The sequence below is a fragment of the Impatiens glandulifera genome, chromosome 8 (genome assembly GCF_907164915.1).
Source record: "Impatiens glandulifera chromosome 8, dImpGla2.1, whole genome shotgun sequence".
NCBI classification, from domain to species: domain Eukaryota; kingdom Viridiplantae; phylum Streptophyta; class Magnoliopsida; order Ericales; family Balsaminaceae; genus Impatiens; species Impatiens glandulifera.
Genome location: NC_061869.1, coordinates 10,345,522 through 10,370,865, shown reverse-complemented (window position 1 = coordinate 10,370,865; position 25,344 = coordinate 10,345,522). Strand labels below are relative to the sequence as shown.

Below are 25,344 nucleotides of genomic sequence, written 5' to 3'. Positions count from 1 at the left end.
AAAGACATTTAGTGGACATGAGGAATCAAATTAATATCATGAATCATCAATTCAAAGGATAAGAAAATCCCTATGATTGCTGCCTCTCTTGTTTATCATTTATTTATTTTATATTATTTTAAAAATATTGAATCATTTTATAAATATATTGGACAAATGATACAAATTGCATATATAACAAAATAGACATTGCAACCATAAAAAGAAACAATAGTTCAGAATGACACTTACAAGCTTATCATCAATCTCACATGTCAAGACTTGTTCTGATATTTAATTCTCAAGACAAAATGATCTGATTCATATAAAACAGAAACCAAAATCGAAATATATATATATATTTTGTCAAGAGATCTATTATGTCGGTTATATTAGATAAAGATTTACATTCAACCCGAATTGAAAATGTATTAGATATTCATGAATATAATAATTTAGATATCCCGAACCCATACATTCAGTAATATTAATATTTGACATATATGTAAATTAATTGATTATTAATTAAATGAATTTATTACAAAAACACAAACATAACAACAATTTCAAACAATGTTTTTAAACAAAGACGAAAATATACAATTCAGATAGACCTAATGTTCATCCCTAATATATATATATATATATAGCAATAACCTAGTCTAAACTTCTTATAATTTCAATCACTTTGAATTTATGATTTTCATACTCATACTCGGTTAGTTCTCTAAAATGTTTTTTTGAGATGTTTGGTTCTACCTTGTACCATTTCAACTTAAGATATTTTTAATGAAAATTGAACTCGAAATATTTGATTATTTATATAAGATTTTTGTTATTTGACTCCCCTAGTGTGTTGTTTTTTTATATCTTTCATTTGTTTTGTATGAACTATTGAAGTAATAACTTTCTAGCTATACATCTATTTAATACAAACATGACTAAATCATATTATATGATATTAATTAAAGTGACCCACAAATCACTAGCCCAGACAAACCTATAAAAGTTACTGAAAAATAAAAAGAAGATAAATAAATAGGAATATGAATAGGCATTTATGCTTAGTAGGACCCAATAATTTTGACTAACTGTAGTTTTGTTTGCCGACATGATTTTATGGGCATAAGATTTCCCCTGCCATTGTCAATCCTCAACTTTCTCATATCATTTCTTAGTTTTGGTTTCATTTAGCAATTATATATCAGCCAATCTTATTAGGTTGAAGATATGGAGAATGTGATTTTTTTTTTTTTTTTGAAATAATCAAATTATTTTAATAATTTTTTATAAGTTAATTTGTTCGATTCTCATTTAAAACATTTTAAGTTGGAATAAAAGTCAGAATTGTTATAAGGTATTTGATATCGTCCAGTAATCGCGTTCGACCGATTCGTTTACTCTACAACATTATTATTATGACGAAAGGGAGATCTATTATAGAAAATTGATGGAGGCGGTCCGTGAACTAATTCATATTTTTTAGGATTTTCGAACTCGTTAACGTTAAATTTTATGTTAAGTTTGTTCGTTTATAAATTATTTTTGTTATATTTTCAATGGTGTTACAAAATGATTAATTTTATTGTGTTTTGAATGTGTTAACTATTATTGTAATTTTATTATTATTTTATTTTATTTAAAATTACGATTAAACGTCTACTCTTATTTATAGTCATATTATATAAAACTATTTTAAAAATAAAAACAAAAATTATTTTTATTTGGTAACTAAAACTTATATTTCTACCAACTTGTTTTTTTTAAGTACTCGTTATATTAATCCAAATTTGTGTGGGATAGACAATTTTTTTTTTTAATTACCCGGGCAAAATACTTTATCACATGTACCCTTGATCAATATCTCTGAAAAGTATTTGTTTTATTTTTTCAAATAATTTGATGTACATGATTCTTTGGTTGGTGGGGATGTGCATTTAATTTTGTCAATATAAATAAACTCTTAGAGCTTGTTTAATCTTGAAATTTCTTTTTAGAATATGGACAAAAAAATATTTGATAAAAAAGAGTGAGTTATTTGGGAATTTATAGGATAAATTATTAAAATGTTATTTTATATTTGAAGTTTAATTTTAATAAAATTAAAATAAGAATATTTTTTTTTATTTTATAAATTAAATAATTTAATAATTAAACTAATAATTATGGGATAAATTTAAAAACAACAACTTAAAATATCCTTCCCCATCCAACTTTTACTGCTTCATAGGTTTTCTAAAAATGAAAATAAACTGAATAGTTGAATTTATCTGAATATTATGGGCCGTATGAAGCCCATTATTAATAGCGTCTCTAATCATTATTATTATTTGTAATTTGACTTCTAATTATAAAATCTTGTATCATTATGATTTTATTTTAATCATTATATTTTAATAACTATAAATATTATAATAATGTATACAAAATTAATTATAAAATATATTCTAGGTGATGTTTTTAGTTTAAATATTATTAATTTATTATATATAATTAAATAATATTAATTTTATTTAATTAAATTATAGTACAAAATGATAATAACATATTTTTATTATTATAATTAATAAAATACCACTAAATATAAATTTTCAAATAATATTTAATTATTTTGTAATATTATATATTATATATAATTGTGATGTAATCTTCTTTATAGATGTTATAAGAATATATACTATATGTTAATTCAAAGATTCTTTCTTTCGTATATGCAGGTAGCTAGAGTTCAACTGATTATCAATATTTTTCGATCTTTAAGATGTTTATTTCTTTTAACCCACCAAAGTCGCCGGTGGGTAAAAGTCGGTTTAAGAGACCAAAATGTCACGAGTTCGATTTCATCTGAAAGTTTTAAGTTTAAACGGGGATTCATGATTGTGGGGTGTCATGTTAGTTCTTCTTCGTTCAAAAAATAAAATATAAAAATGTTTATTTCTATTCGACAATAATCTTGTATATAAAATATAAAACTTACAAAGTCATCTTATCTTAAGGACTCCGTTATTAGTCTAAAAAATTGAGCTATAGCCTATAGGCATGTGAAAGTGCAGTACTCTTATGCTTTGACACTCTGGGATGATCATTATTCTCTTGTGATTTTCTTGCTTAAATATATTGGAAAGTTAGGTCACATCTTATCTGGTTTTTGTTTATCTTTATTTGATTAGAATAAGATCTTAGATTATATATGATTCCCTAATAAAGAAAGGTTTCTTGTATATAGCCATCAGATGTATCATCAAGAATATATACAAAATATTATATATCATACTCCAATTTCAAAAGAAGGATTTGAACTCAACATACTAGAAAATTAGGAAAGTTATTTGGGCTTTGAAAATTTATCGAGCTGAATACCATCAAAAGTCTCTTATTAAACTTAAGGTTTATAACTAGATTACCACATTTGAAACGAATAAACATCCTAGACATGGAGCTAAGAATTTGGTATAAAATTTTTTGGAATTTAAAAACCAATATTTTGGAAAAAAATTAACATGATCAAAAAGAAGATATTTGTATAACATAAATAAAATTTGGATTTACTAAAAGAAATTAACATGCAGGTTGGGATACAAGCCTATTCACAAAGTGGTAAAAACTAGACCTTTATCAACTAATGATATAAATGATAACCATTTTTAAAAACTTAACTTATTTAATGAAACAAACCAACTTTTTTATTATCAACAAAAGAATAACAAGTCGTTGCAAGAGTTAATATATTGGTTAATAATTAGATCCAAATATTTTAAAAATTAACTTAATAGTGAAAACATAAGCTCTTTTCTCAAAAATTGAACAACAAGTCGTTGTAGTATAGTGGTAAGTATTCCCGCCTGTCACGCGGGTGACCCGGGTTCGATCCCCGGCAACGGCGTTAACATTTTGGGTTTAACACAGTGAACCTGTATTTTTGAAAATCAACTTATTTGTAAAACAAACAAGAAGAATAACATTTCGTTGTAGTATAGTGGTAAATATGCCTATATCTAATAATAAGAGCTCTTAATCTCAAGAACCAAGATTAAATCTATTATTTAAAGGGCAACAAAAGAGTTAGGGAACAAGAAATCAAGGGTTCTAGAAAAAGAAGACGAAACAAGGATGAGAAGAGAATACTGTTAGTACGCCTAACAGTTCGAAAATTGAAGATGACGAAGGAAATCAAAATACGGTAAGCTAAACTTTGTTAGTACGCCTAACAGTCCGAAAATTGAAGATGACGAAGGAAAATCAAAATACAATAAGCTAAACTTTTACAAATTTATTCATATCTGTAATTTAAAGGTGAGTTTAAAAGTATTCAGTTACAACTGTTCAAAGAGGGAAAAAGAATTTAACAAAATGTGGTATGCAAATAACAAAAATTGAAACAGAAAGATAACCAATCCTAACTATCTAAAATTGTAGCATTATCCCCCCTTCAAATATTCGTCGTCCTCGACACAGAGATTTTAAGGCCTAGTTTGCCTCCATGTTATCAGCATCTTTGGGCATTGAATGCTTATCACTTCAGCATGTTCCCATGTTTGGTTTTCTATTTGTTCCCCTTCTCAATTGATCATCATTTATCTTTTTATTTTCCCATGCGTCATGAAGTCTTGTTCACTCACAATATTTCATGTTCTGTTAGTTTGTGCACCAAACTGGGGAATTTCTACAATGGCAACAGAGATCCCTTAGAAGTTTTTCAATTGCGAAATATGGAAGACATTGTAGATCTTGGTATTGGCTCCGAGTTCCAGGCCGTAGGCTATTCCCCAATCCTTTCTAGCACTTGGAAGGGCCCAAAATACTTGGGTGAGAGCTTGTGGAATAACTTTTGGCTTGAGCTCTATCTATATGATTGTAGCTTCACAAATACCCAACTTCCCACCTGGGCCATCTCCAAAGTAAACTCCTTTCTCCTTTTGTCATCCAGTTACTTCATACGATTCTAGGCTCTTTATAAATGAAATTTCAAGAGTTAAAGTATGGCTTTCCTTGCCGCCAATGACACATCCACATCTTCCACTCTCGAGTCTCCTACAATATATGGTATATGGACATGGGGAGTATCCGTATATTACTTCGAAAGCGGTTGTTTGTATGGCTGTATGTAAACTCGTGTTGTACCACCATTCAGTCAAAGGCAGCCAGTGCACCCAATATTTTGGAGTTTCCCAACCATTCATCGTAGATAAGTCACTAGACACTTGTTGACAACCTCGGTCTGGCCATATGTCTGAGGGTGATAGGCTATGGACAAGGTTTGTCGAACTCATTTTATCCTTAAGAATTTCCGTTAGAAAGTGATCAAGAACACCTTGTCCCGATCACCGATGATGGTTGTTGACATTCCATGAAGCTTTCAAACGTTAGCCATGAAGATTTCAACAATTGTTTGGGCAGTGAAGGGATGCTATAAACTCATAAAATGGACCATTTTGTATAGTCTGTCTACTACCACAAATATAATACTTTTTCCTTTTAACTTTAGTAAGCTCTTGATGAAATCTATTGAAATCGATTTCAAAAACCGATTGGGAATTGATAAGGGCTATAACAGACCTTTATATGCTGAATTGTCTGATTTATTTTTATGCCACACTTCACGGGTCCGAACGAATTCTCTAATATCCTTCAACATCTCGGCCAAGAGTAGACCAACTACATCTTATTTTGGGTGACCAGTATTCCTGAATTCCCCTCTATGCTCCCAAATGTATTGCTACAATGAGGGTGATTTTGAACTCATTGTTCTTTCCCACCACCAGCCGGTCCCTTTTTCTCAACATCCCATTATCATACGAAAATTATGGGTGAGTATCAGCATTTGCATGAATTTCTCGAATGTTTTTGGATAAGTTGAGATCAACTTGTAAAGTTTTGTGAATCTGTTTTTGGACATCAATGTGATACTCGGAGACCCCTGCGCATTGGACTCTAGTTACCCGCCTAGACAATTCATCTTCCACCAGGTTCTCTGGTCCTTTTTTATATTGCACTACAAAATCGTATCCCGCTATTTTATAAAGTCATTTCTCTTGTGCCGGGGATTTGTACTCTCTATTCTAATAGGTATTTGAGGGCTTAATGCTTTGTCTTTACAATGAACTACTTGTACCTGAGATATGATCTTCATTTCTCCATAGCAAAAGTCAAGGCCATCAGCTCATTCTCGCATGTGGATGATGATATCTTTCCCGGTTCAATAGCCTTGCTGATAAATGAGATGAGGTGCCCTTCTTACATCAATACCGCACCAATTCCAGCTTCACTTGTATCAGTTTCCACCATAGAGGGAATTTTGAAGTTGGACAGCACATGGACATGGACTGGAGGGGACAACATACGCCGCTTCAATAATAGGAACATCGCCTATGCCTCTTCATTCCATGCAAGTTGTCCTTTTTTTAGTAGGGCAGTAAGGGTTGGGCTAAGGAACTATAATCTTTGATAAATCTTCGATAGTATCCGGTCAGTCTCAATAACCCTTTCAATTGCTTAACTAATTGTGAAATCGGCCATGTACTCATTTCTTGTAGTTTATACGGGTTAGTAGTCACTCCATTTTCATCTAATATATGACATATGGAAGAAATTTAGTAGCACCCAAAACTACATTTTCCATTGTTAAAGAATAACTTGTTCTATTTCAATATTGATAGGACTTGGTGTAGATGGAAGATATGCTCATTCTAACTCGGCCTGTACACCAGATGTCATCGAATATCCCAACACAAATCTTCTCAGGAATGATTTCAAGGTTGCATTCATTAAGCTTTGGAAAAAAGATGGGGCGTTGGTTAAGACAAAGGCCATCACCATAAATTCATATAGGCTTTCGTGAGTTCGGAATACTGTCTTGTGACAATCAACTTAGTGCATCCTTATCTGATGGAACCCATAACGCAAATCCATCTTGGAGAAGACTCTAGAGCCATGCAACTCTTCCATCAACTCCTCAATAGCAGGTATAAGAAACTTATCCTTGATGGTTGCTACGTTCAGCCGCCTTTAATCGATACACAACCTCCAAGATAAGTATTTCTTTTGGACTAGCACCACAGGAGCAACAAAAGAGTTGTGGCTTCTTCTAATGACTCTCCTATTCAACATATCATTGATTAAATATTTAATTTCTGTCTTTTATAGGGAAGGATACCGGTATGAACACATACACATTGTTTCTATGCCTTCCTTTGATGGGATTTGATGATCATGTTCCCTAACTGGTGGTAAGTCTTCTAGTTGTTGGAATATTGAGCTGAAGTCTTCAAGCATCTGTTAAAGGTCTTCAATAATCTCTTCTGGTTCTTTGTGGTAATTGAAAAAAACTAGCATTTATTTTCACTCCTTATTTGAACCATGTAAAAAACATTACCTTTTTTAGTAGCTTTTCTAACTGGTTGCCTTGTATCAGGTTGATCATGGGGCATACTCTACAAGACAATGATTATCCCTCATTTTTCAAAAGATAGGGTCAACTTTCTCAAAATCTCATGACGAAGGACCTAAAGTAATTAACCACTCGATGCCCATCACAATATTGTACCCTGTAATGGTAAGTACTTTCATATATGCTTGATAATCTTTACCCTCCATTGACCATTTCAGATCTTAGCATATGCTGGAGCAAAATATGTTAGAGCCGCCTGCCACTCGAACTGACATCACCTAGGTGGGTAGAGTATCATGGCTTATGTTATTCATTATCCTACTATTTATGAAGTTATGAGTATTAATTGTATCAATTAGAATCACCACCGGTAGGTTCCCGATCTTACCGAGAATTTGGTGTGTTTGAAAATTCTTAAAACGGTCAATGCGTACAAAGAAATGAAAGATTCTTCCACTGCCTCAGGCTATAAAAGAGGATCATCAAACACCGACTCTAGAGTGGGTTCTTGAAAATATGATAAGTTTTCTTGGTCATTAGCCAAGACCATGAATAACTTTGATTTACACCTATGGTTAGGCTTTCACTTTTCATGGCATGTGTAATAGAGGCCCTTCTTCCTTTTTTCATCAATTGCAGCTGGGTCTAATTACTTATTACGACACTGGTTCGCGTTGTAAGAAGACACATATGATGAGCTTGGCTTGAAGTATGGAGTTCTGTTGGTGCTTGGCCATTCTGATTTAACATTGGTTGGCTTGGACAGCAGCGACGGTTCAGTGCTGTACAAGTTTCCACTTCTTAATAGAGACATTTATGTCACTTCTTGGACCTTGACCATCGACATGGCTTAATTTAAGGATATGGGAAACCACAACATGATCACATTTGCAATTTCCTCCCTCATTCTAGACATGTATCAATCTATAACATACTCTATGGGGATACTATGCAATTTTTAGGAAATTGACATGTATCAGAGATTGTATTCTTGAATAGAATTGATTTGTTTTAGGTTCATCAATTGTCTCATAGGGTGTCATGTATCGAGGAACCGAACTGCAGCAAGAGGTCTCCCTTGAACACCTTACACGTCATGGCTTTTCTATGTCTGTGTTGTTAAAGATATGACCCATACCACATTCTGACATTACTAGTAAAGTGGATGGGAGCAATGTCAAGTTTAGTTGTATCAGTAGTCCTATCCACCCTAAAGAGATATAAGCCAACCCTCCACATCTGTTCTATTGAACCGAGAGAAATCAACCTTCACGAGCTGGGTTGGAGGAACATACTGTTGGCCATGATGGAATGGCCTATCGCGGGGAGGGACATGGTAAGCATCATCATCATAAGCCTTGGGCGAGGTTCTTGGCCAAGAAAAGACCCTACTTCTATGGATGTCAATTTTCCTTCTATGACATTGAACATTATGTCCATATTATTACTCAATTCAGTCATATTTTGTTGTAGGGAAGTTTGCATAGAAGTTGATTGCTGGGTCAGACCTCCGATTAAGACTTTAAGAGCATCCATCTCAAGTTGATGTCGGGTTTCTATCATCGCAAAATCGCCTGACTCTGATACCAGAATGTTACGACTTAAATATATAACCGGGGTTAAAAATTCTTGATTTCAAGAACCAAGATTAAATCTATTATTCAAAGTGAAACGAAAGAGTTAAGAGAACAAGAAATCAAGGGTTTTAAAAAAGAAGACAAAACAGGGATGAGAAGAAAATACTTTTAATACGCCTAACAGTCCGAAAATTGAAGATGACGAAGGAAAATCAAAATACAGTAAGCTAAACTTTTCACAAACTTATTCATATCCGTAATTGAAGGTGAGTTCAACTTATATCTGAGCTAAACACATAAAAGTATTCAGTTACAACTACTAAAAGAGGAAAAAAATATTAAAAAAATGTCGTTTCCAAATAACAAAAATTGAAACATAAAGATAACCAACCCTAATTGTCTAAGATGGTAGCACCACGGTACAAAATACCACCTTTAACATCAACCTTTAACGACGGTAAATGTTTCATCGTTAAGTGGGGCGAGTCCAACAAACTCATGGGTTAGCCCTGAACAGCCCTAGCCCTAGCCCTAGCCCTAGCCCTAGCCCTAGCCCTAGCCCTAGTCCTAGTCCTGTCCCTGTCCCTGTCCCTGTCCCTGTCCCTGGCCCTGGCCCTGGCCCTGGCCCTGGCCCTGGCCCTGGCCCTGGCCCTGGCCCTGGCCCTGGCCCTGGCCCTGGCCCTGGCCCTGGCCCTGAATAGACCATTAATGCACAATGTATCTGATGTAAAAAAAAAAAAATCTTTCTTTTTTACTTTCTATTTCTCCCTATTTCCCTTATCTACTTTGTGTGAATACTTGAATTCATGACTATGGGTATATGAATTCTTTATTCTACATTCTAGTCTCCCATAACATTGTAGTGTGTTATGTCTTAGGTATAATTCCAACTTTAAACACACGAAGTTGAGACTTCTCTACCCGGTAAACAATGAAAATTCACCATTTACAAAAATATAAATAAAATTAATTTGCAATTCTACTAAAAGATGTAATAGAAGCTAATCTAATTCCAACAACATAATATATGAGAACTGAAAGATGGTTTGTTAAATTTGTCATTTTTCTTGGCAGAGTATAATAAGTTAATTATGATTAAATGATGCAAACTTTATGAGTATTTTCACATGTTTTTGTGCTTTAAGGAGCATCTCTGAAATAAAAAAAGTTCTTTGTTAGAGAACTGAAACCTACTTCTAATTGCAACGTTCCTCAAAGACCAATCTCTTGTTGATTTAACTTTAGCAAAACACTTCTTGTCAACACGAGAAAAATAGGTGTCCCGACAATATTATTCTTTTTGTTGTTAAAATTATAACATTTTTTTTTATTAATAAGAGACAGATCCATACAAATAGACGATAATGACCTTAAATCCAACCAAAAAAATATGTATTTGTCACAATCTTTTAAAATAAATACAATTTTTTTCTTCTCTTTGTTCAAGCACCCAAATTATTTTAGAAAATTTTCCTTCGCATTGATAAAATCCTCAAAAACTCTGATTTTTGGATTTGTACGAAGATTATAATTGACATATATTAAGGAAAAACAAAAACAATATTCGTTTTTGAATTTTCTATTCCAAAATGGTTCGATCATGCACGAGAGAGTAAACATGAGGGAATCTGCAATTAATTCCTGATCAGTGTAATTTTCTGGTTCTAGCAAGCAGCAATGTACAAAATATATATGGTCTTGTTCGGTTGGATTTTATTAAAAAAAAAAAATCAACAATAAATAAATATTATTTTATTCACCGTCTAATCAATTACATCACTCAATTCATTAACTAAAATAACTAATTTCTTTTTATCATTATATATTAACTTTCAAATATTTTTTAAAAAAAAAGTCATATCCTCAAAATTAACCATCAATATTTTTTTTAAATAAACTCAAATTTATTTAAATAAACCATTACCTAACAAACTCTATGTTGTACGTAGTTGGTCATTGACAAAGGCCTAATAGCTAGCTAGGTCTAATTTGTTTGTTTGTTTGTTTCTTCTCTTAAATCTTAATTCATTCATGATTAGTAAGTACTACGATAGTGTTGATTTGAAAATTGAACGATAATGGTATCGAATCTTCCATATCAGCAAAGTGCATTTAATGTTTCTTTGCATTGGAGATTGAACTGTCTTTAATTTCTCCAAGGCGGTTAAAGATGTCTGTTTTTCCTCAATACTATAATCACATAGAATAACGTTAAAACAATAAAATATGATTTTAGGGTTTCTCACATTTCATCTCTATCTCATATTCCTAGACTAATTTAATTAGTGATGAGAGATAAGAAGGAGAGACTTTAATGCAAACAAAAAGAATATATAGTAATTGCCATTACAACTGGGGAAAGAGAGCTCTCCTGTTCTTTTCCCTCGGTACAGAAGATTAGAAGCTTGGAATCATGTGGGAAGCATTAAATGCTAGAGAGAGAATCACTAACTCATAGGGTTCCACATTTTTGCAATTTTATTTACAAACAAATCATGAAATATATATATGTTGAAGAAGAATCCCGCCTTCTAAATGAATTTGTGGAAACTTTTACAACATATATATTTGTAACTAGCTAGCTAGGTTAGAGTGTTTCTAATAATCTTTCTTTTTCAAAATTCTTAATTTGTCACCAATTTTGAATTGAATTTTCCATTAAATATTTCTAAATTTTGAGTATTAATGTCTTTAAGTTGAAATGGATCGAGTAACATGTACATATATGACTATGAGAGTTGTGCAATCTTTTTAAATTAAAAAAAAAAGATAAAAGGATGTTTTTGTATCCTATAAAACTAATTGTTCCGAAGTCTTGAATTACAAAGGAATATATAGCCCTAACATAACATGGTCAGATTCATATAAGATATAAAAAGAAACGTCATTAATGTGTGTGCATTGCTAGATAGAAAATCAAATCATTTGAATGTTTTTCTCAAACTCAAAATGAAGTATTTATGAAAAGTACTATATTTGAATGTATGGTTTGATGTTATCTTTAAGGTTTGTCACATTGATATACCTTTTTTTTAGGAAAAAACTTGTTGTTATTGTCAAATTTGGTAAAAGAAATTTCAAAACATCTTTACAAGAGAGTTTTGAAAGAAAACTGAAAACACAAACTCCGTTTAAATAAATTTCAAAGTGTTTATAGGAGAGTTTTGGAAAAATAATTTAATTGGAGAAACGGTCAAGAAAAGATCATCCTATATGTCTTTTTCACTCCAATTCTTATTGTTAGCCCAAGTGGTACTCCAGGCCTCGACACAAACCAAGATGCCAGCGGCAAGCTTCTTGCGAAAGATGATGAGGCTAATAGTGATGCTATAGAGAATGAGGTTATTAAAAGATAGCTAGGACGATACTACAAATGATTAACGATGTTTTGAAGGCAACTATTTAACATCGGAACAATGATATACACTTGAAGGCTCGTGGCTACAAAGTTGTCTATTCGAGTCTTCTTAACCATTTAGATTTTTCATGTTGGAGCTTTATTTTGATCTTCTAATTTAATCTTTAAGTGACCTAATAGTGAGTGTTGACTCATCTCATGTTGGCAACAAAGATCTAAATGAGAATTCTGAAAGGGACACACCAATATTGAAGTCCATACCTCTTTTCATCACCAAGCTGAAAATATTGCCACTATTACACAATTAATTAATTAAGAAGATTTATGCATTTAAGTAGGTGGGTAGAGTAGTAAAAAAATATTAGTATGGGACAAAAAAAAAAACACTAGAAGGATGGTGGGAGAAAGGGTCAAATAAAAGCATTGGTACTAAGAAATGTTGAACAATATAGTTGATCTCGGTGTTAGCTATAACATTGATTGCCTTTGGACTTCCCATGAGAGGGGAGAGAGAGATTCGTGCTCTGGTAATTGTTTTAATGTTATGTCCCTATGTCCATGTGAATGTTTGGTTTGGACAACAAACATTCACGTTGATCGCCCATCTCACTTGGTTCTTTTGGGTTATAATTTCTAATCACTCATTAATTAGCCTAGTTAATAACCCACTAGCCAATCCTAGTTCTTATTGTTTGTTTATTAATTAATTGTCCCTATGTAAAAATTTTGAACTTTAGGGTTTAATTTTATGGTGAGGGTAACTATATAGTAAACATAGTAAATTCATTATGTTACTGAGTAAACATTGGTTAATCTTTAGATAACCATTGTTGTTTACATCTAAGGGACATTTTATTCGTCAAATTATGTTTCACATTGATTTTCATCCTCTGACCCAGCAAATGCTCATTCTTCGAACGAAGGCGATGGATACATGATGAAGGCGCTTAGTCTTAACCGCATCTAAAGATAGAAGGAATGTTACCTACAAAAGAGATAAAGATGGATAAAATCACTAAGAAAAGCTTGCATTGACATTGATTTTAAGTGTAAGACTTATATAAATGATAAAATACATAAACTTATATAGTCATTAGTTCGAGTTTTTATACTCAGACCATTCATTTTTTATTTATTATTGATTTCAGTTTTTATTATTAGTTAACTTGACTTAATCATTTTATTTTTTTAAGTTATGATGTTGTTTTTGCATATTGGGTTTTATTTTTCTAATTGATAATTCATGTCATTATTTAGAATTTATTGGTTTTTTAGGTTTTATTCAATGTATTATGATTTTCGGGGTACTATTGACTATTGATAAAACCTAAAAAAAGCAATACATTCAAAATAATAACATTATTTATCAATAAATGATGTTTTACAAACAAACAAAAAGGATAAATAAATTATGGGTTAAGTTTCCATCAATTCTAAAACCGATCTAAATAAATTATTAAAATGAAATCTTGTCGTTTGACGAAAACTTGTATTATAAATAGTCATTTAATCTCATTTGTCCATGTTATCATAACCACTACTTACTTTCTCTCTCCTATTTCATATTGAATACTAAGTAGCTAGGGTTTATAACATTTTGAGAATGGCAGGAGGTTCACCATGCGCTTCATGTAAGCTTCTCAGACGCCGCTGCACCAAAGACTGCATCTTTGCTCCCTATTTCCCTCCCGATGATCCTCACAAGTTCGCTATTGTTCACAAAGTTTTTGGAGCCAGTAATGTTAGCAAGATGCTACAGGTAAACTAAAACCATCTATATTTTTATAAAGATTACAAAAATTATGATCAAATCCCAACAAAACTTGTTTTATCTGAATCGAATAACAGGAACTTCCAGTTCATCAGAGAGCAGATGCAGTAAGCAGTCTGGTATTCGAAGCAAACGCAAGAATGAGAGATCCAGTTTACGGGTGCGTAGGGGCGATATCTTACTTGCAGAATCAGGTTTCGCAGCTGGAAATGCAGCTGGCGGTTGCTCAGGCTGAGATCTTGTGCATACAGATGCAGCAAGAACCAAATACTGCAAATAATAATAATAATTTAGCAGGAGTAGGGCAGATGATGGATTTCCCATGCAGTAATATTGATCATGAAGACAAATCTATTCTTTTTGGGAGTAATGGTAATTACAGTTTGAGCAACCTGTTACCTTCAACGCTTTATACTAGTCGACTCTGTTGAGTGTTTTATCATCGTTCTAGACCTAGTTAAGTGTGTCTTCAGATCTGTTCATTAGGTTTGCTTAATTTGATGTTTGTAATGAAAGTGCTTTAATGATTAGGTATTCAGTTTGAATCTTCATGTCGATTGTGTATAGGAGAGAGAGATCTTCTCTTTTGGAGTCTGTCCGTGAGTTTGGGCTAGGGTTTCATTTTGGGTTGCTCGATTGTGATCATGAAGCAACTTTTTTTTACCCTGCTTTTGTTTGACTAAAATGCGCCTGTTTGGTAACTATCTAAGTAACCTCTTTTAAACAACATGATGTGGAAGAATTCATAAAATTAAAAATTATAATTATATATATATAATACATTTTATTTAAATAATTATTAAAATATTAATAAATTAATATTTACAGTACTGGACCTTTTCTTTTAGTACGGGATATTTCGTTTTTTTTTCTTCTATTTGATAAGAATAGGTAGCATGAGAAGAATGGATCCATCAGATAATTAGAAACTTATTTTGAGAAGTGACATGCTTAAAAAACTCGGTAAGAATTAGATCTTAAAAATTCATTGTTTTTAGAGGAACACGAGAATATTAGGGAAAGAAAAAAAAATTAAAACAGGAAAGATAAATACAAAAACTTCGTAATAATATGAACTATGGATTTCGAAAAAAAACGGATTTCAACACTAAAAAAAGACTAACATTAATATTGATTTTAGTTACGATATTGTTGTGATTTTGTTTAGAACTTGATGTTCGTTTTAATTTTTTTTGTAACTTTATTTCTTTAAATTTGTGACAATTCTTGTCACAATTCGTTTTCTACTGGTGAATTTTTTTCTCCAATTCATCTTTTTAAACATTTCTAAACTCGTTAATGTTTGTATTTTATGTTTTTCTCCAATTCATCTTTTTAAACATTTCTAAACTCGTTAATGCTTGTATTTTATGTTTGTACATCGATGATATTTTTGTTTATGTTTTTATTATTATTTTTCAAATGGTTAATCCCATTCTTTTAGGTCTTGTGAGGCCAGTAAGGCGCTAGGGAAATCCTAAACAAAATTAAATATACTCCATCAAGGTTCCATCAAGGTTTCTTTGTGTGATATCTTAAGTTGGCAATATATAGTTTATTTAAGGTTGGTCATTGTTACACATTATTTGTGAAATTTGTTCCATATGACTTCTTATGGGAGAAGTTGTGTGATTCTAAATTCCCTTTAAAAATACCATTTTTTGGATGAAGTGTCATGCATGGAGAATTCTTGACGAATAATAGATATATGAAAAAGTGTAATGATATATACAACACCCTTATACAGCATCTTCATACAGTACCTACTTCATTTGGAAAGAAAGAGAGATGAAGCCAATCTCAGCGGAGGGAGAAAGAGGTTGAAAAGCTGCGTACTGAATTACAAGAGGAGGCTTTGAAAAGAGAACAACTGAAGACTATAGTTCTTGAGTCACAAAGAGAAGCACTTGAGGCTAAAAGAGAAGCACAAGAGGCACAAAGACAAATACAAATTAAAATTTAAAGACAAACTCTTGAGTCACAAAGACAAGATCTTGAGTCACAACGACAAAGGGAAGAATTTTAGAACAAGTTGGCGACGCTTATCGCGAGATATCCTCCACTTCCACCTCCAGATCAATCTGGTATATGATGTTTTTTTATATCTTTAAATACTTTTTGACTATGGGTTAATTGAGATTTTGGTTTATTAGATATTGTAATGTTGAATGAATTGAGATTTAAGTTTGTTGGATAATTGTATTTTTGGATTATTGAGATTTTGGTATATGAAATTTAGTATCTCTAATTTGTGTATTTGGTCTGAAATTTTTTGGTTTAAAATATGTAATATTCGGTTTATAGACCTTTTATTTAAAAAAAAAGAGTATAACCGAGAGTATATCAAAAGTCTTTGTTAATAATTAAAACAGTATAATCGAGAGCATTTCAAATGCTTTTGTTAATTATATAAAGAATTCTCCGAGAACGTTAGCGCTACTCTCGAAATTAAAAATAGTTATTTCTGAGGACTTTCACTGCCCTTGGTTTTAATCTATCTCCGAGGACTTTAGATGCCCTGGTAAATGCACTTTTTTATTTCTCCGGCAACTTTATCACCGAGACGCGCCGATGGCGTTTATCACTCTCGGTGAGATATTTCACCGAAGGAATAAAGCCTTTCTCTGAGAGATTTTGCCCTCCTAAATAACCATTTTTTTACTAGTGTAGCTTAAAATATAACAAGTTAAATAAAAGATTAAAACAATTGTTTTTCGCCTAGGCAATCCAAACTTTGTGTCCGACCATGTTTGTGTTTAGACTAAACCACTCTCATTTATATCATATTTCATCAATTTTTTTCAAAATATAAAAATATATATATAAAAAGGTGAGAATAGAAATACAAATTTTTTTCCATATATATGACTAGAAATGTATAATGTAAGGTGAACAAGAGCATATCCTATCTTGTATGGACGAGAGCAAAGATGGCCATCATAATCGAGCGCTCCATAGTTGTTGATTCTCTTTATTTTTCTAGGCATTTCCATTAATGACTTTCATGGAAGACCGACTTGTATTGCTAGAAAATGGAATGAGTGCTTTCTTAGTGGTATTGACATACTCCACATATGCTTTAGGCACAATAAATAGATCATCCGCAAAATATATGTGTGTGATAATTGCATCCATGCAATGTGGGTGAAAGATGAATTGTTGACTTTTCAATAGCATTTTGAAAATGCAATAAACAAATCTCTCTATGATAAGGACAAAAGGTAAGAAGAGAGAAGATCTTCATGTCTCACCCCACTTTTACCTTTAAAAAAAACTTTTCATCTCATCAAGGGCGGAGCCATGATATGCAATATACTCGGGCGAAACTTTTTTCAAAAAATCTATTCGGGCTATCATGATAATAATATCAAGTAAACAAAGAAAATAAATTAGGTTTACTGTCGCTATTACCCATTAGCGACGGAAAATTATCAATAACGACGTTATTTTCCGGTTATTATTGTTAAAATACACACATAATATTTTGGGCTATCCGGGAATCCTTGTACATGGATCCGCCCATGCATGTCATTTTCATTTGGGTTTGATTCAGATCCCTCCGAATTTTTCATTTCCTTCAACAATCTTGTCTTCACTGAGTTATTCAAAAAGGTCATATTTTTCATGCAAGTTAGAACCCGAGTCACCCGCATGACATGCATTAATCTTAACGCCATTGTCGAGGATCGAACCCGGGTCACCCGCGTGACAGACAAGAATACTTACCACTATATTACAACGACATGTTATTTATTTGTTGAGAATAAGAGCTTGTTTCTTTCACTATTAATTTAAATTTTAAAAACTCGGATCAAATTCTTAACCAAAATATTAACTCTGTTGCAACGACTTGTTTTTCTTTTGGTGAGAATAAAAAAGTTTGTTTGTTTCACTAATCAGTTCATTTTCAAATACCCGGGCAACCTTGTACATGGATCCGTCCATGCATGTCATTTATATTTGGGTTTGATTCGGATCCCTCCGTTGTTTCCTTTTCCTTCAACAATATTGCCTTCAATGAGTTATTCAAAAATATAATGTTTTTCGGACAGATTAGAACCCGATTCACCCGCCAAATCTTAACACCGTTGTTGGGGATCGAACCTGGGTCACCCAGGTGACAGGCGGGAATACCTACCACTATTTTACCCGGGCTAAAATTTTTTCAAAAAATTTATTTGGGGTAGCATGATAATAATATCAAGTAAACAAAGAAAATAAATTAGGTTTACTGTCGCTATTTAACCAAAAAATATCAATAACGTCGGTATTTTCCTGGTGCTATTGTTAAAATACACACAAAATAATTTGGGCTACCGAGGAAGCCTTCTACATGGATCCGCCCATTCATGTCATTTTCATTTGGGTTTGATTCGGATCCCTTCGTTGTTTCCTTTTCCTTCAACAATATTGCCTTCATAGAGTTATTAAAAAATGTCATTTTTTCGGATAGGTTAGAACCCGAGTCACTCGCATGACATGCATTGATACTTACCACAATATTACAACGACTTGTTATTCATAAATCTTGGCTTACCATGTTTAACCAAAATCTTAACGCCGTTGCTGGGGATCAAACTCGGATCACGCGCGTGACAGGCGGGAATAATTATCACTATACTACAAAGACATGTTATTTATTTGTTGAGAATAAGAGCTTGTTTCTTTCACTATTACTTTAAATTTTAAAAACTCGGATCAAATTCTTAACCAAAATATTAACTCCGTTGCAACTTGTAACGACTTGTTTTTCTTTTGGTGAGAATAAAAAAGTTTGTTTGTTTCACTAATTAGTTCATTTTCAAATACCCGGCCAGCCTTGTACATGGAATTTTCATTTGGGTTTGATTTGGATCCCTCTATTGTTTCTTTTTACTTCAACAATCTTGCCTTATTGAGTTATTCAAAAATGTCATGTTTTTTGGGCAGGTTAGAACCCAAGTCACCTGCATGACATGCATTAATACTTACCACAATACTTATTGTTTCTTTTTACTTCAACAATCTTGCCTTATTGAGTTATTCAAAAATGTCATGTTTTTTGGGCAGGTTAGAACCCAAGTCACCTGCATGACATGCATTAATACTTACCACAATACTAAAACGACTTGTTATTCATAAATCTTGGCCTACCATGTTAAACCAAAATCTTAACGCCGTTGCAGAGGATCAAACCCGGGTCACCCGCGTGACAGGCGGGAATACTGGTACAGGCGGGAATACTTACCACTATACTACAACGACTTGTTATTTATTTATTAAGAATAAGAGCTTATGTTTTTTCACTATTAATTTAAATTTTAAAAACAAATTCTTAACCAAAATATTAACTCCGTTGCAATAACTTGTTTTTCTTTTGGTGAGAATAAAAAAAATTGTTAACTTGTTTTTCTTTTGGTGAGAATAAAAAAAATTGTTTGTTTCACTAATTAGTTCATTTTCAAATACGACTATCATTTTTATTATATTGCATGGAATGTTTTCAAAAAAATAATATAAACAACTAAACTAGGTTATATTGGTTAATTACACTACAAAATTGAATGAATGAGAATTCATAACCTGTGTATAACAACTATTCCTCCCAAAATAAAGTACTAAGAAATCATCTTTCATTACATTCAACAAAACAAAACATATAGCTTAATCAATCGGAAGCATTTTCTTCAACATTCATCTATCAAATCATATAGCTTAATCAAAATGCAAGAAAGGTAGAAATATCACCTGAATGGGAACGACGACCGCAATAGTTTCGGATCTAAGGCAACAAAAGGATTCTTGAAAACCTAAACCTAAATAAAGAAGATCTAACCGATCATAATCTAACATATACCTAAACAAAGAAGTTCTAACCGATCATAATCTTACTTAGACGAACAACGACAAGGAAAATGGAGAAACGGGCGCGCGACAATCGACAGGGCGAAACGGCGAGATGAGAGGGAGAGTGAATCGGGACTAGGGGAAGCTCACAGGTTGTTTTGACATTTTTATAGAAAATACCGATTGGTATATACGCCAATCGGTAAAATGACTAATGGCTTCACCGATTGGTAGCCCAACCAATCGACATTACGGGGCCTTTCACCGATTGGGCTGGGTACTACTACTACCTAAACGCGCCAAAAGATGGCGTAGTTTTCTCGCGGGGCTTTATCAGGGGGTATATCAATTGGTTTTGTAATTAATCGGCGTTATCTATGGTATTACACTGATTAGTTTAAAGATTTTAAACCAATCGGTATTATTTACATAATACCGATTGGCTTACAAACCAATCGCTATTATGTAAAAATTTCAATTGGTCTTTAAACCAATCCGTGGTTATGCTCGCGATTACCCCTTTTTTACAAGTGAATAAAAAATAAATAAAAAAAATGAGAATAGCAATACAATTTTTTTTCTCATATATATGACTAGAAAGGAATAATGTATGGTAAACAAGAGCATATCTTGTATGGACGAGAGCTAATAAATTCATCATAATTGAGCGAACCCTTGTTGATTTTCTTTATTTTCTAGCCATTTCCATTAATGACTTTCATGGGTCATTATAATTGAGCGTTCCCTAGTTATTGATTTTCTTTGTTTTCTATCCATATCCATTAATGACTTTCATGGTCCATCTAAATGATTTTCTTTGTTTTCTATCCATATCCATTAATGACTTTCATGGTCCATCATAATTTAGCTCTCCCTAATTGTTGATTCTCTTTATTTTCTAGCCATTTCTATTAAGAAACGAGGCTTGTGTTGCTAATTTGTTACGATTTTATGTTTGCATTTTCATTTGGGGAGGTGTTCATTTTTCTTCCATGTTACAATGATAACTCTATGTAACCCACACCTTCTTTAGCCAAGAAGTTGAGATTTTTATTTTAGATCGAGTGATTAATGAAATGTTCTTTCATTTGAAAATACTTTGAAGGCCTTGTTTGAATAATTTAAATCTTCTTATATATGTTCATCAGCCACTTTCCATGTTTTTTTTATCAAGTTAGTATTCATGTTGTTATGACTATTTAGATTTGTTTAATTAAATTATTATTATCCACATCCAATTAATTAAGACTTTTTTTTTAAGGGGAATTGAGCATAGCCTTAATTATTATTAAAATGAGAGCATTATATTAAAAAAAAAAAAAGTTTGAAAACTCTCCAACAACTACAAAACCGGAATAGAAGGAAGGATAGGACAAGATTAGAGATAAGAAAAGTCTATATATTCAGCTTAAGAACTTGAAGTTTCTCTAAAAAAAAAAAAAAAAAACATTTACAAGACAAAAAAAACACTTTTTTAAAGTATATGGGTGGATATTTTTAGTTTTGTCTTATCAGTTATTTATGCGGACTCCCATAACATTAAGGATTAATAATATGTTTTTCTCTTTCAATTCTAAGGGAATGTCTTCCTTTCAAGTTTGATTAAGTATAATTGACGATAATCAAAATATATAAATTTTATCTTAATTAAAATTATTTATTTTATCATGTATTTATAATATTTTTATCAAAATTAAATTATTTATTTGTGTAGCATTTATATTGTTTAATTTAATATATATATACTAAATGTCGCCAAATAATGAAAATAGTCGCTAATGAAGCGTCGCTAAAGAAGCGTCGCTAAGGAAGCGTCTCTAAAAAGTGATAATGCGCCAGCTTATAAACCTTCTTGTCGACTCTATTTGAAGCGTCATTAATTATTGGCCATAAAATATTCTCCTAACATGTTAATCAATTTAAGGTTTTTTAATAGGTGTCCAAATTATCATTATTTGTTCTTGTTCTTCCTTGTTTGTTTGTTCATTAACATCCATTTTGTGCTTTGTTTTAGACTCAAAGAATGATCTAATTGCTAACAATAAAGGCTTCTAATGCTACACATAATCAACAATTCCTACACTTTACAAATACAAAGAAGAAAAAGAGAATCTAATGAGGGAAATGCATTGGGCTAACTCTTGTACATGTTACTCCAAACAAATGGCATATCCACAACAGCACATGACTTAGGGCTATCCATATCCTCATTCAATATCCCCTTCACCGGACTCTGCTGCTGCACCACCAAAACTGACGCCTTACAACTCGAGTCAACCGACGACAACATATCCCCAAGGTATCCCAACTCCGGTGCTTCACTCCATTGCGCCAATCCGATCAACAATCTTGTATCGCAGTTCTGATCCCTTCCAACCATAATCATGTCAAAATCTTTCTCAAATGTTCTCATTGCGCTTATAATGTCAACGCTATCCCCTACTAACTCCTCCTTGTATCGACACCTATCTTTTTCATTCGCCTTAAACCGCTCCATTACAATGCTATCACGGTCGGAGTCTGGGGACATGCGCTTTCCATCTTTCCCTGAATCGATCAAGTTCACCACCGAAAGACGAACTTTAGGGTGTTTTGACATCCGAATCCCAAATGCAAGGGCTTCTCGATCGTCCTTACCGCCTAGGAATATGATGGCGAGATTGAACGTTGAACCGATCCCGCCTCCGAGTCTTCCTCGGTCCACGAGTATGGCGACGGAGCATGGTGCCAATTCGAGGACTCGCCGGTTCACCTCTTGGATCGAATTTTCATTGTTTTCCATCGTGTCTTGAAGATTCCATGACCGGTGAAAAGGAAGGATGATCATTGAAACCTGATAAAGATGTCGATAAATTATTACTATTTATAAATATGTAAAGATAAATAATATTGTCCATATTTTGTATGTTTGATGAGTTTTCCAACGTTTTTATTGAAGAGATAAATATTAGATTTGTTATCCTTTGCATGTTTATTGAAGTAATAAATGTGAATTAAATTTATTTCTGAAATAAGAACACAATTTATTCCATAATGATTTCTCACTTCAATCAAATCAATCAAAATGTTCTTAATAGAATCAAATTTAGCAAAACTATTTCCACTTCGAAAAATCCTAATAGATTCCTAATTATTTATTTATTATATAAAGTTAAACTATAGATTTATTTAATTAAGAATTCAATAAAATTTACTTTATCACATAGTGTCTAGGGTTTTCCAAGACTTTTATAGTTATTGAAAAAATGTAGCTTCCTTAATTTCTTTCTACTTCTTTATTTGGATTTAATTCTATAGTGTCATCTAATTTCTTTACATACCTTCTTGTCAAGAGAAAGAGAACAAATCTCGTCATGCATGGTAGCAAAAGGAGAAATCGCAGTGAATGGGGAGATGGCGACAGATTGCTCACTATTATCCTCGTAGATCCGAAAAGCACGTATAATATGTTCGGAGTAACTAATTTGAGGGCAATACGAAGACGACGAGACAAATTTCCCTTTCCGATGAGACACTAGAACTGGCGCTGCCCGACCAACGAGCTCGATTAGATGGACAACAAACAGACAAATCGGATTCTTGTTGGTGGGAGCGGAAGCTTCTAGAAGATTGATAATCAACGGAGTGTGGTCTTGGTTGTAGAGACAAGCCAACATTCGAAGCTCCCCAACGCTTTTAGCAGCGTGCTCAACCGTCCGACGGTGACGGGCTACATATCTCCGGTATGGCTTATAAATAATCTTGATTATCGGTGTTACAGCCGACGTGAAAATGAGAATGCTCACGACCATCACATTATATGTATCGGAATCCAAGAAATCAAGATGTGAAGCCCAATTGAGGATGAGAATGTCGGTAATTCCTTGAACACTTAGAATAAGTGCCAAAGCAACAGCGTCGTTTAGTTTCATTTGACAATAAAGTGACGGTACAATGGTAGCCATCATTTTCCAAATGAATCCAAATGAAGTCATAGTCCATAATATTTGAAGCCGATTTGGCTCCATATTGAATACATCCACCGAAACCAAATTCACCACAAAGAATAATGGAAGCAAGATCAACGATACGAACGCCTCGAGCTTCGTCACAAGAGCCGATCCCAAAGGCGGGCCCTCAGGCACTGCCAACCCTAGAACCATCGGACCAAACATGAAATGTTGACCTATAGCTTCACCCATCATAGAACAACATAAAAGCATGATGAGAACCGCTGAAATGTAACTCTCGCTCACCGCCTTCTCATCCCCCGTTCTTCGTGCCATCCATAGCATGATTGGTCGGAGAACATACGATATCAAGAAAATCATCCCCAAGGCTAGTATCATCACGGCAACAGTAGTGTTCGGTTTACCCAACATGTAATTCTGACGTGACGTGAAAATGATCGCGCACCATATCCACGTGCAAAGGCCGCTTATCATCGAAGCTGATGTGGCTAGCCGGCCCATTTCTGAATTTAAGAGTTTCAAGTCGGTTAGAACACCGTTGATTACATAGAATGATGAGATTGATTGAAATGTTGCTACCCACGATATTGAGCCGTGTAGGATTGGATCCATGGGAAAGGAATTCATTAAGAACAGGGCTAGACATTCGTTTAAGACTAAAGGGACGAAGAAATTGCAAAGTCCAATTGCTATGGCTTTCTTGCCGGATTTAGCCACAATGGTTATGTCCATTTTGACACCAACAAGGAATAGGAAGAATGTAAGGCCAAAAAAAGAGATGGTGTCGCCAATATAGAAGCTTACTTTAGGGAATAACATTGACCATAAATCTTTAATCTTTCCTAACCCCGACGGTCCCAATATCAAACCCGTCTGAGAATAAGAACAAATGACATAAAAATATGACCCTTTTTAGCATCCCAAAAACCTAAATTGACAAAACAAAATTCTAAATTAATTTTTTTTTTATTTGTGATCGTGACAAAATACTAATTTACTAAAAGTCCGATAATAATCTTACAAGGGTCTGGCAAGTGAAGGTTGTTTCGCCGAATGGTAGAAGAAAATATTGAAAAGTGGAGGTAAGAATCGCGGAGATGGAGAGTTGAGCCATGAGGACAGGAGTGGAATAGTGCAAAGGATGCTCGCCGAGAAAAATGCCTTTCGAGCCCGTAGGTTGGCGAACTATGCAAATTAGAGAGCTATTTGTTTGGGGAAGTCCTGTTTTCTCCATTATTGTTAATTGATCAAGAAACTAGAAGCTATGGGAAGAGAAAACAAACAAAGACAAGAAACATTGATCAATCATATGTAAAACTTAGGTTCCTTTTGTTTGAGGGAGGTCATTTCATGTGTTCTTTTGAGAAAAAACAAAACTTTGACAATGGATAAGAGGAAGAAGCGGGGGATAATCCAACCAACTTCACAATTTTATATATCTCACTAATATTGATATATGGGTAATTAAATTAAAATATCAAATAGTATAACATGTT

The 25,344-nt window shown here is 33.0% G+C and overlaps 2 protein-coding genes and 1 non-coding gene across 3 annotated transcripts; 2 read left to right on the top strand and 1 right to left on the bottom strand.

Moving 5' to 3' along the window:
• Positions 1-3,790: 3,790 nt before the first annotated feature.
• On the top strand, positions 3,791-3,862 carry TRNAD-GUC. Its single transcript has one exon. It is a non-coding gene; the product is annotated as a tRNA-Asp (tRNA).
• A 10,026-nt stretch (positions 3,863-13,888) lies between these two features.
• LOC124912953 (LOB domain-containing protein 12-like) lies at positions 13,889-14,503 on the top strand. The gene is made up of 2 exons (XM_047453584.1): positions 13,889-14,060; positions 14,150-14,503. The coding sequence occupies exons 1-2, from the start codon at positions 13,905-13,907 to the stop codon at positions 14,501-14,503; spliced, it is 510 nt and encodes a 169-aa protein (XP_047309540.1). The 5' UTR covers positions 13,889-13,904.
• A 7,529-nt stretch (positions 14,504-22,032) lies between these two features.
• Positions 22,033-25,082, bottom strand: LOC124912952 (cation/H(+) antiporter 15-like). Its single transcript, XM_047453583.1, has 3 exons — positions 24,870-25,082; positions 23,219-24,721; positions 22,033-22,731 (listed from the first exon to the last, which is right to left on the bottom strand). The coding sequence occupies exons 1-3, from the start codon at positions 25,080-25,082 to the stop codon at positions 22,033-22,035; spliced, it is 2,415 nt and encodes an 804-aa protein (XP_047309539.1).
• Between the last annotated feature and the right edge of the window lie 262 nt (positions 25,083-25,344).

What these genes read in the sequence shown, in the direction of transcription:
- LOC124912952 (XM_047453583.1), bottom strand. Translation starts at nt 25,082, where the DNA reads ATGGAGAAAACAGGACTTCCCCAAACAAATAGCTCTCTAATTTGCATA. An exon ending in CCTTCACTTGCCAGACCCTT is followed by an intron (nt 24,722 to 24,869) that starts GTAAGATTATTA and finishes TCTTATTCTCAG; the next exon opens with ACGGGTTTGATATTGGGACC. An exon ending in CTCTTTCTCTTGACAAGAAG is followed by an intron (nt 22,732 to 23,218) that starts GTATGTAAAGAA and finishes CATCTTTATCAG; the next exon opens with GTTTCAATGATCATCCTTCC.
- LOC124912953 (XM_047453584.1), top strand. Translation starts at nt 13,905, where the DNA reads ATGGCAGGAGGTTCACCATGCGCTTCATGTAAGCTTCTCAGACGCCGC. An exon ending in ATGTTAGCAAGATGCTACAG is followed by an intron (nt 14,061 to 14,149) that starts GTAAACTAAAAC and finishes ATCGAATAACAG; the next exon opens with GAACTTCCAGTTCATCAGAG.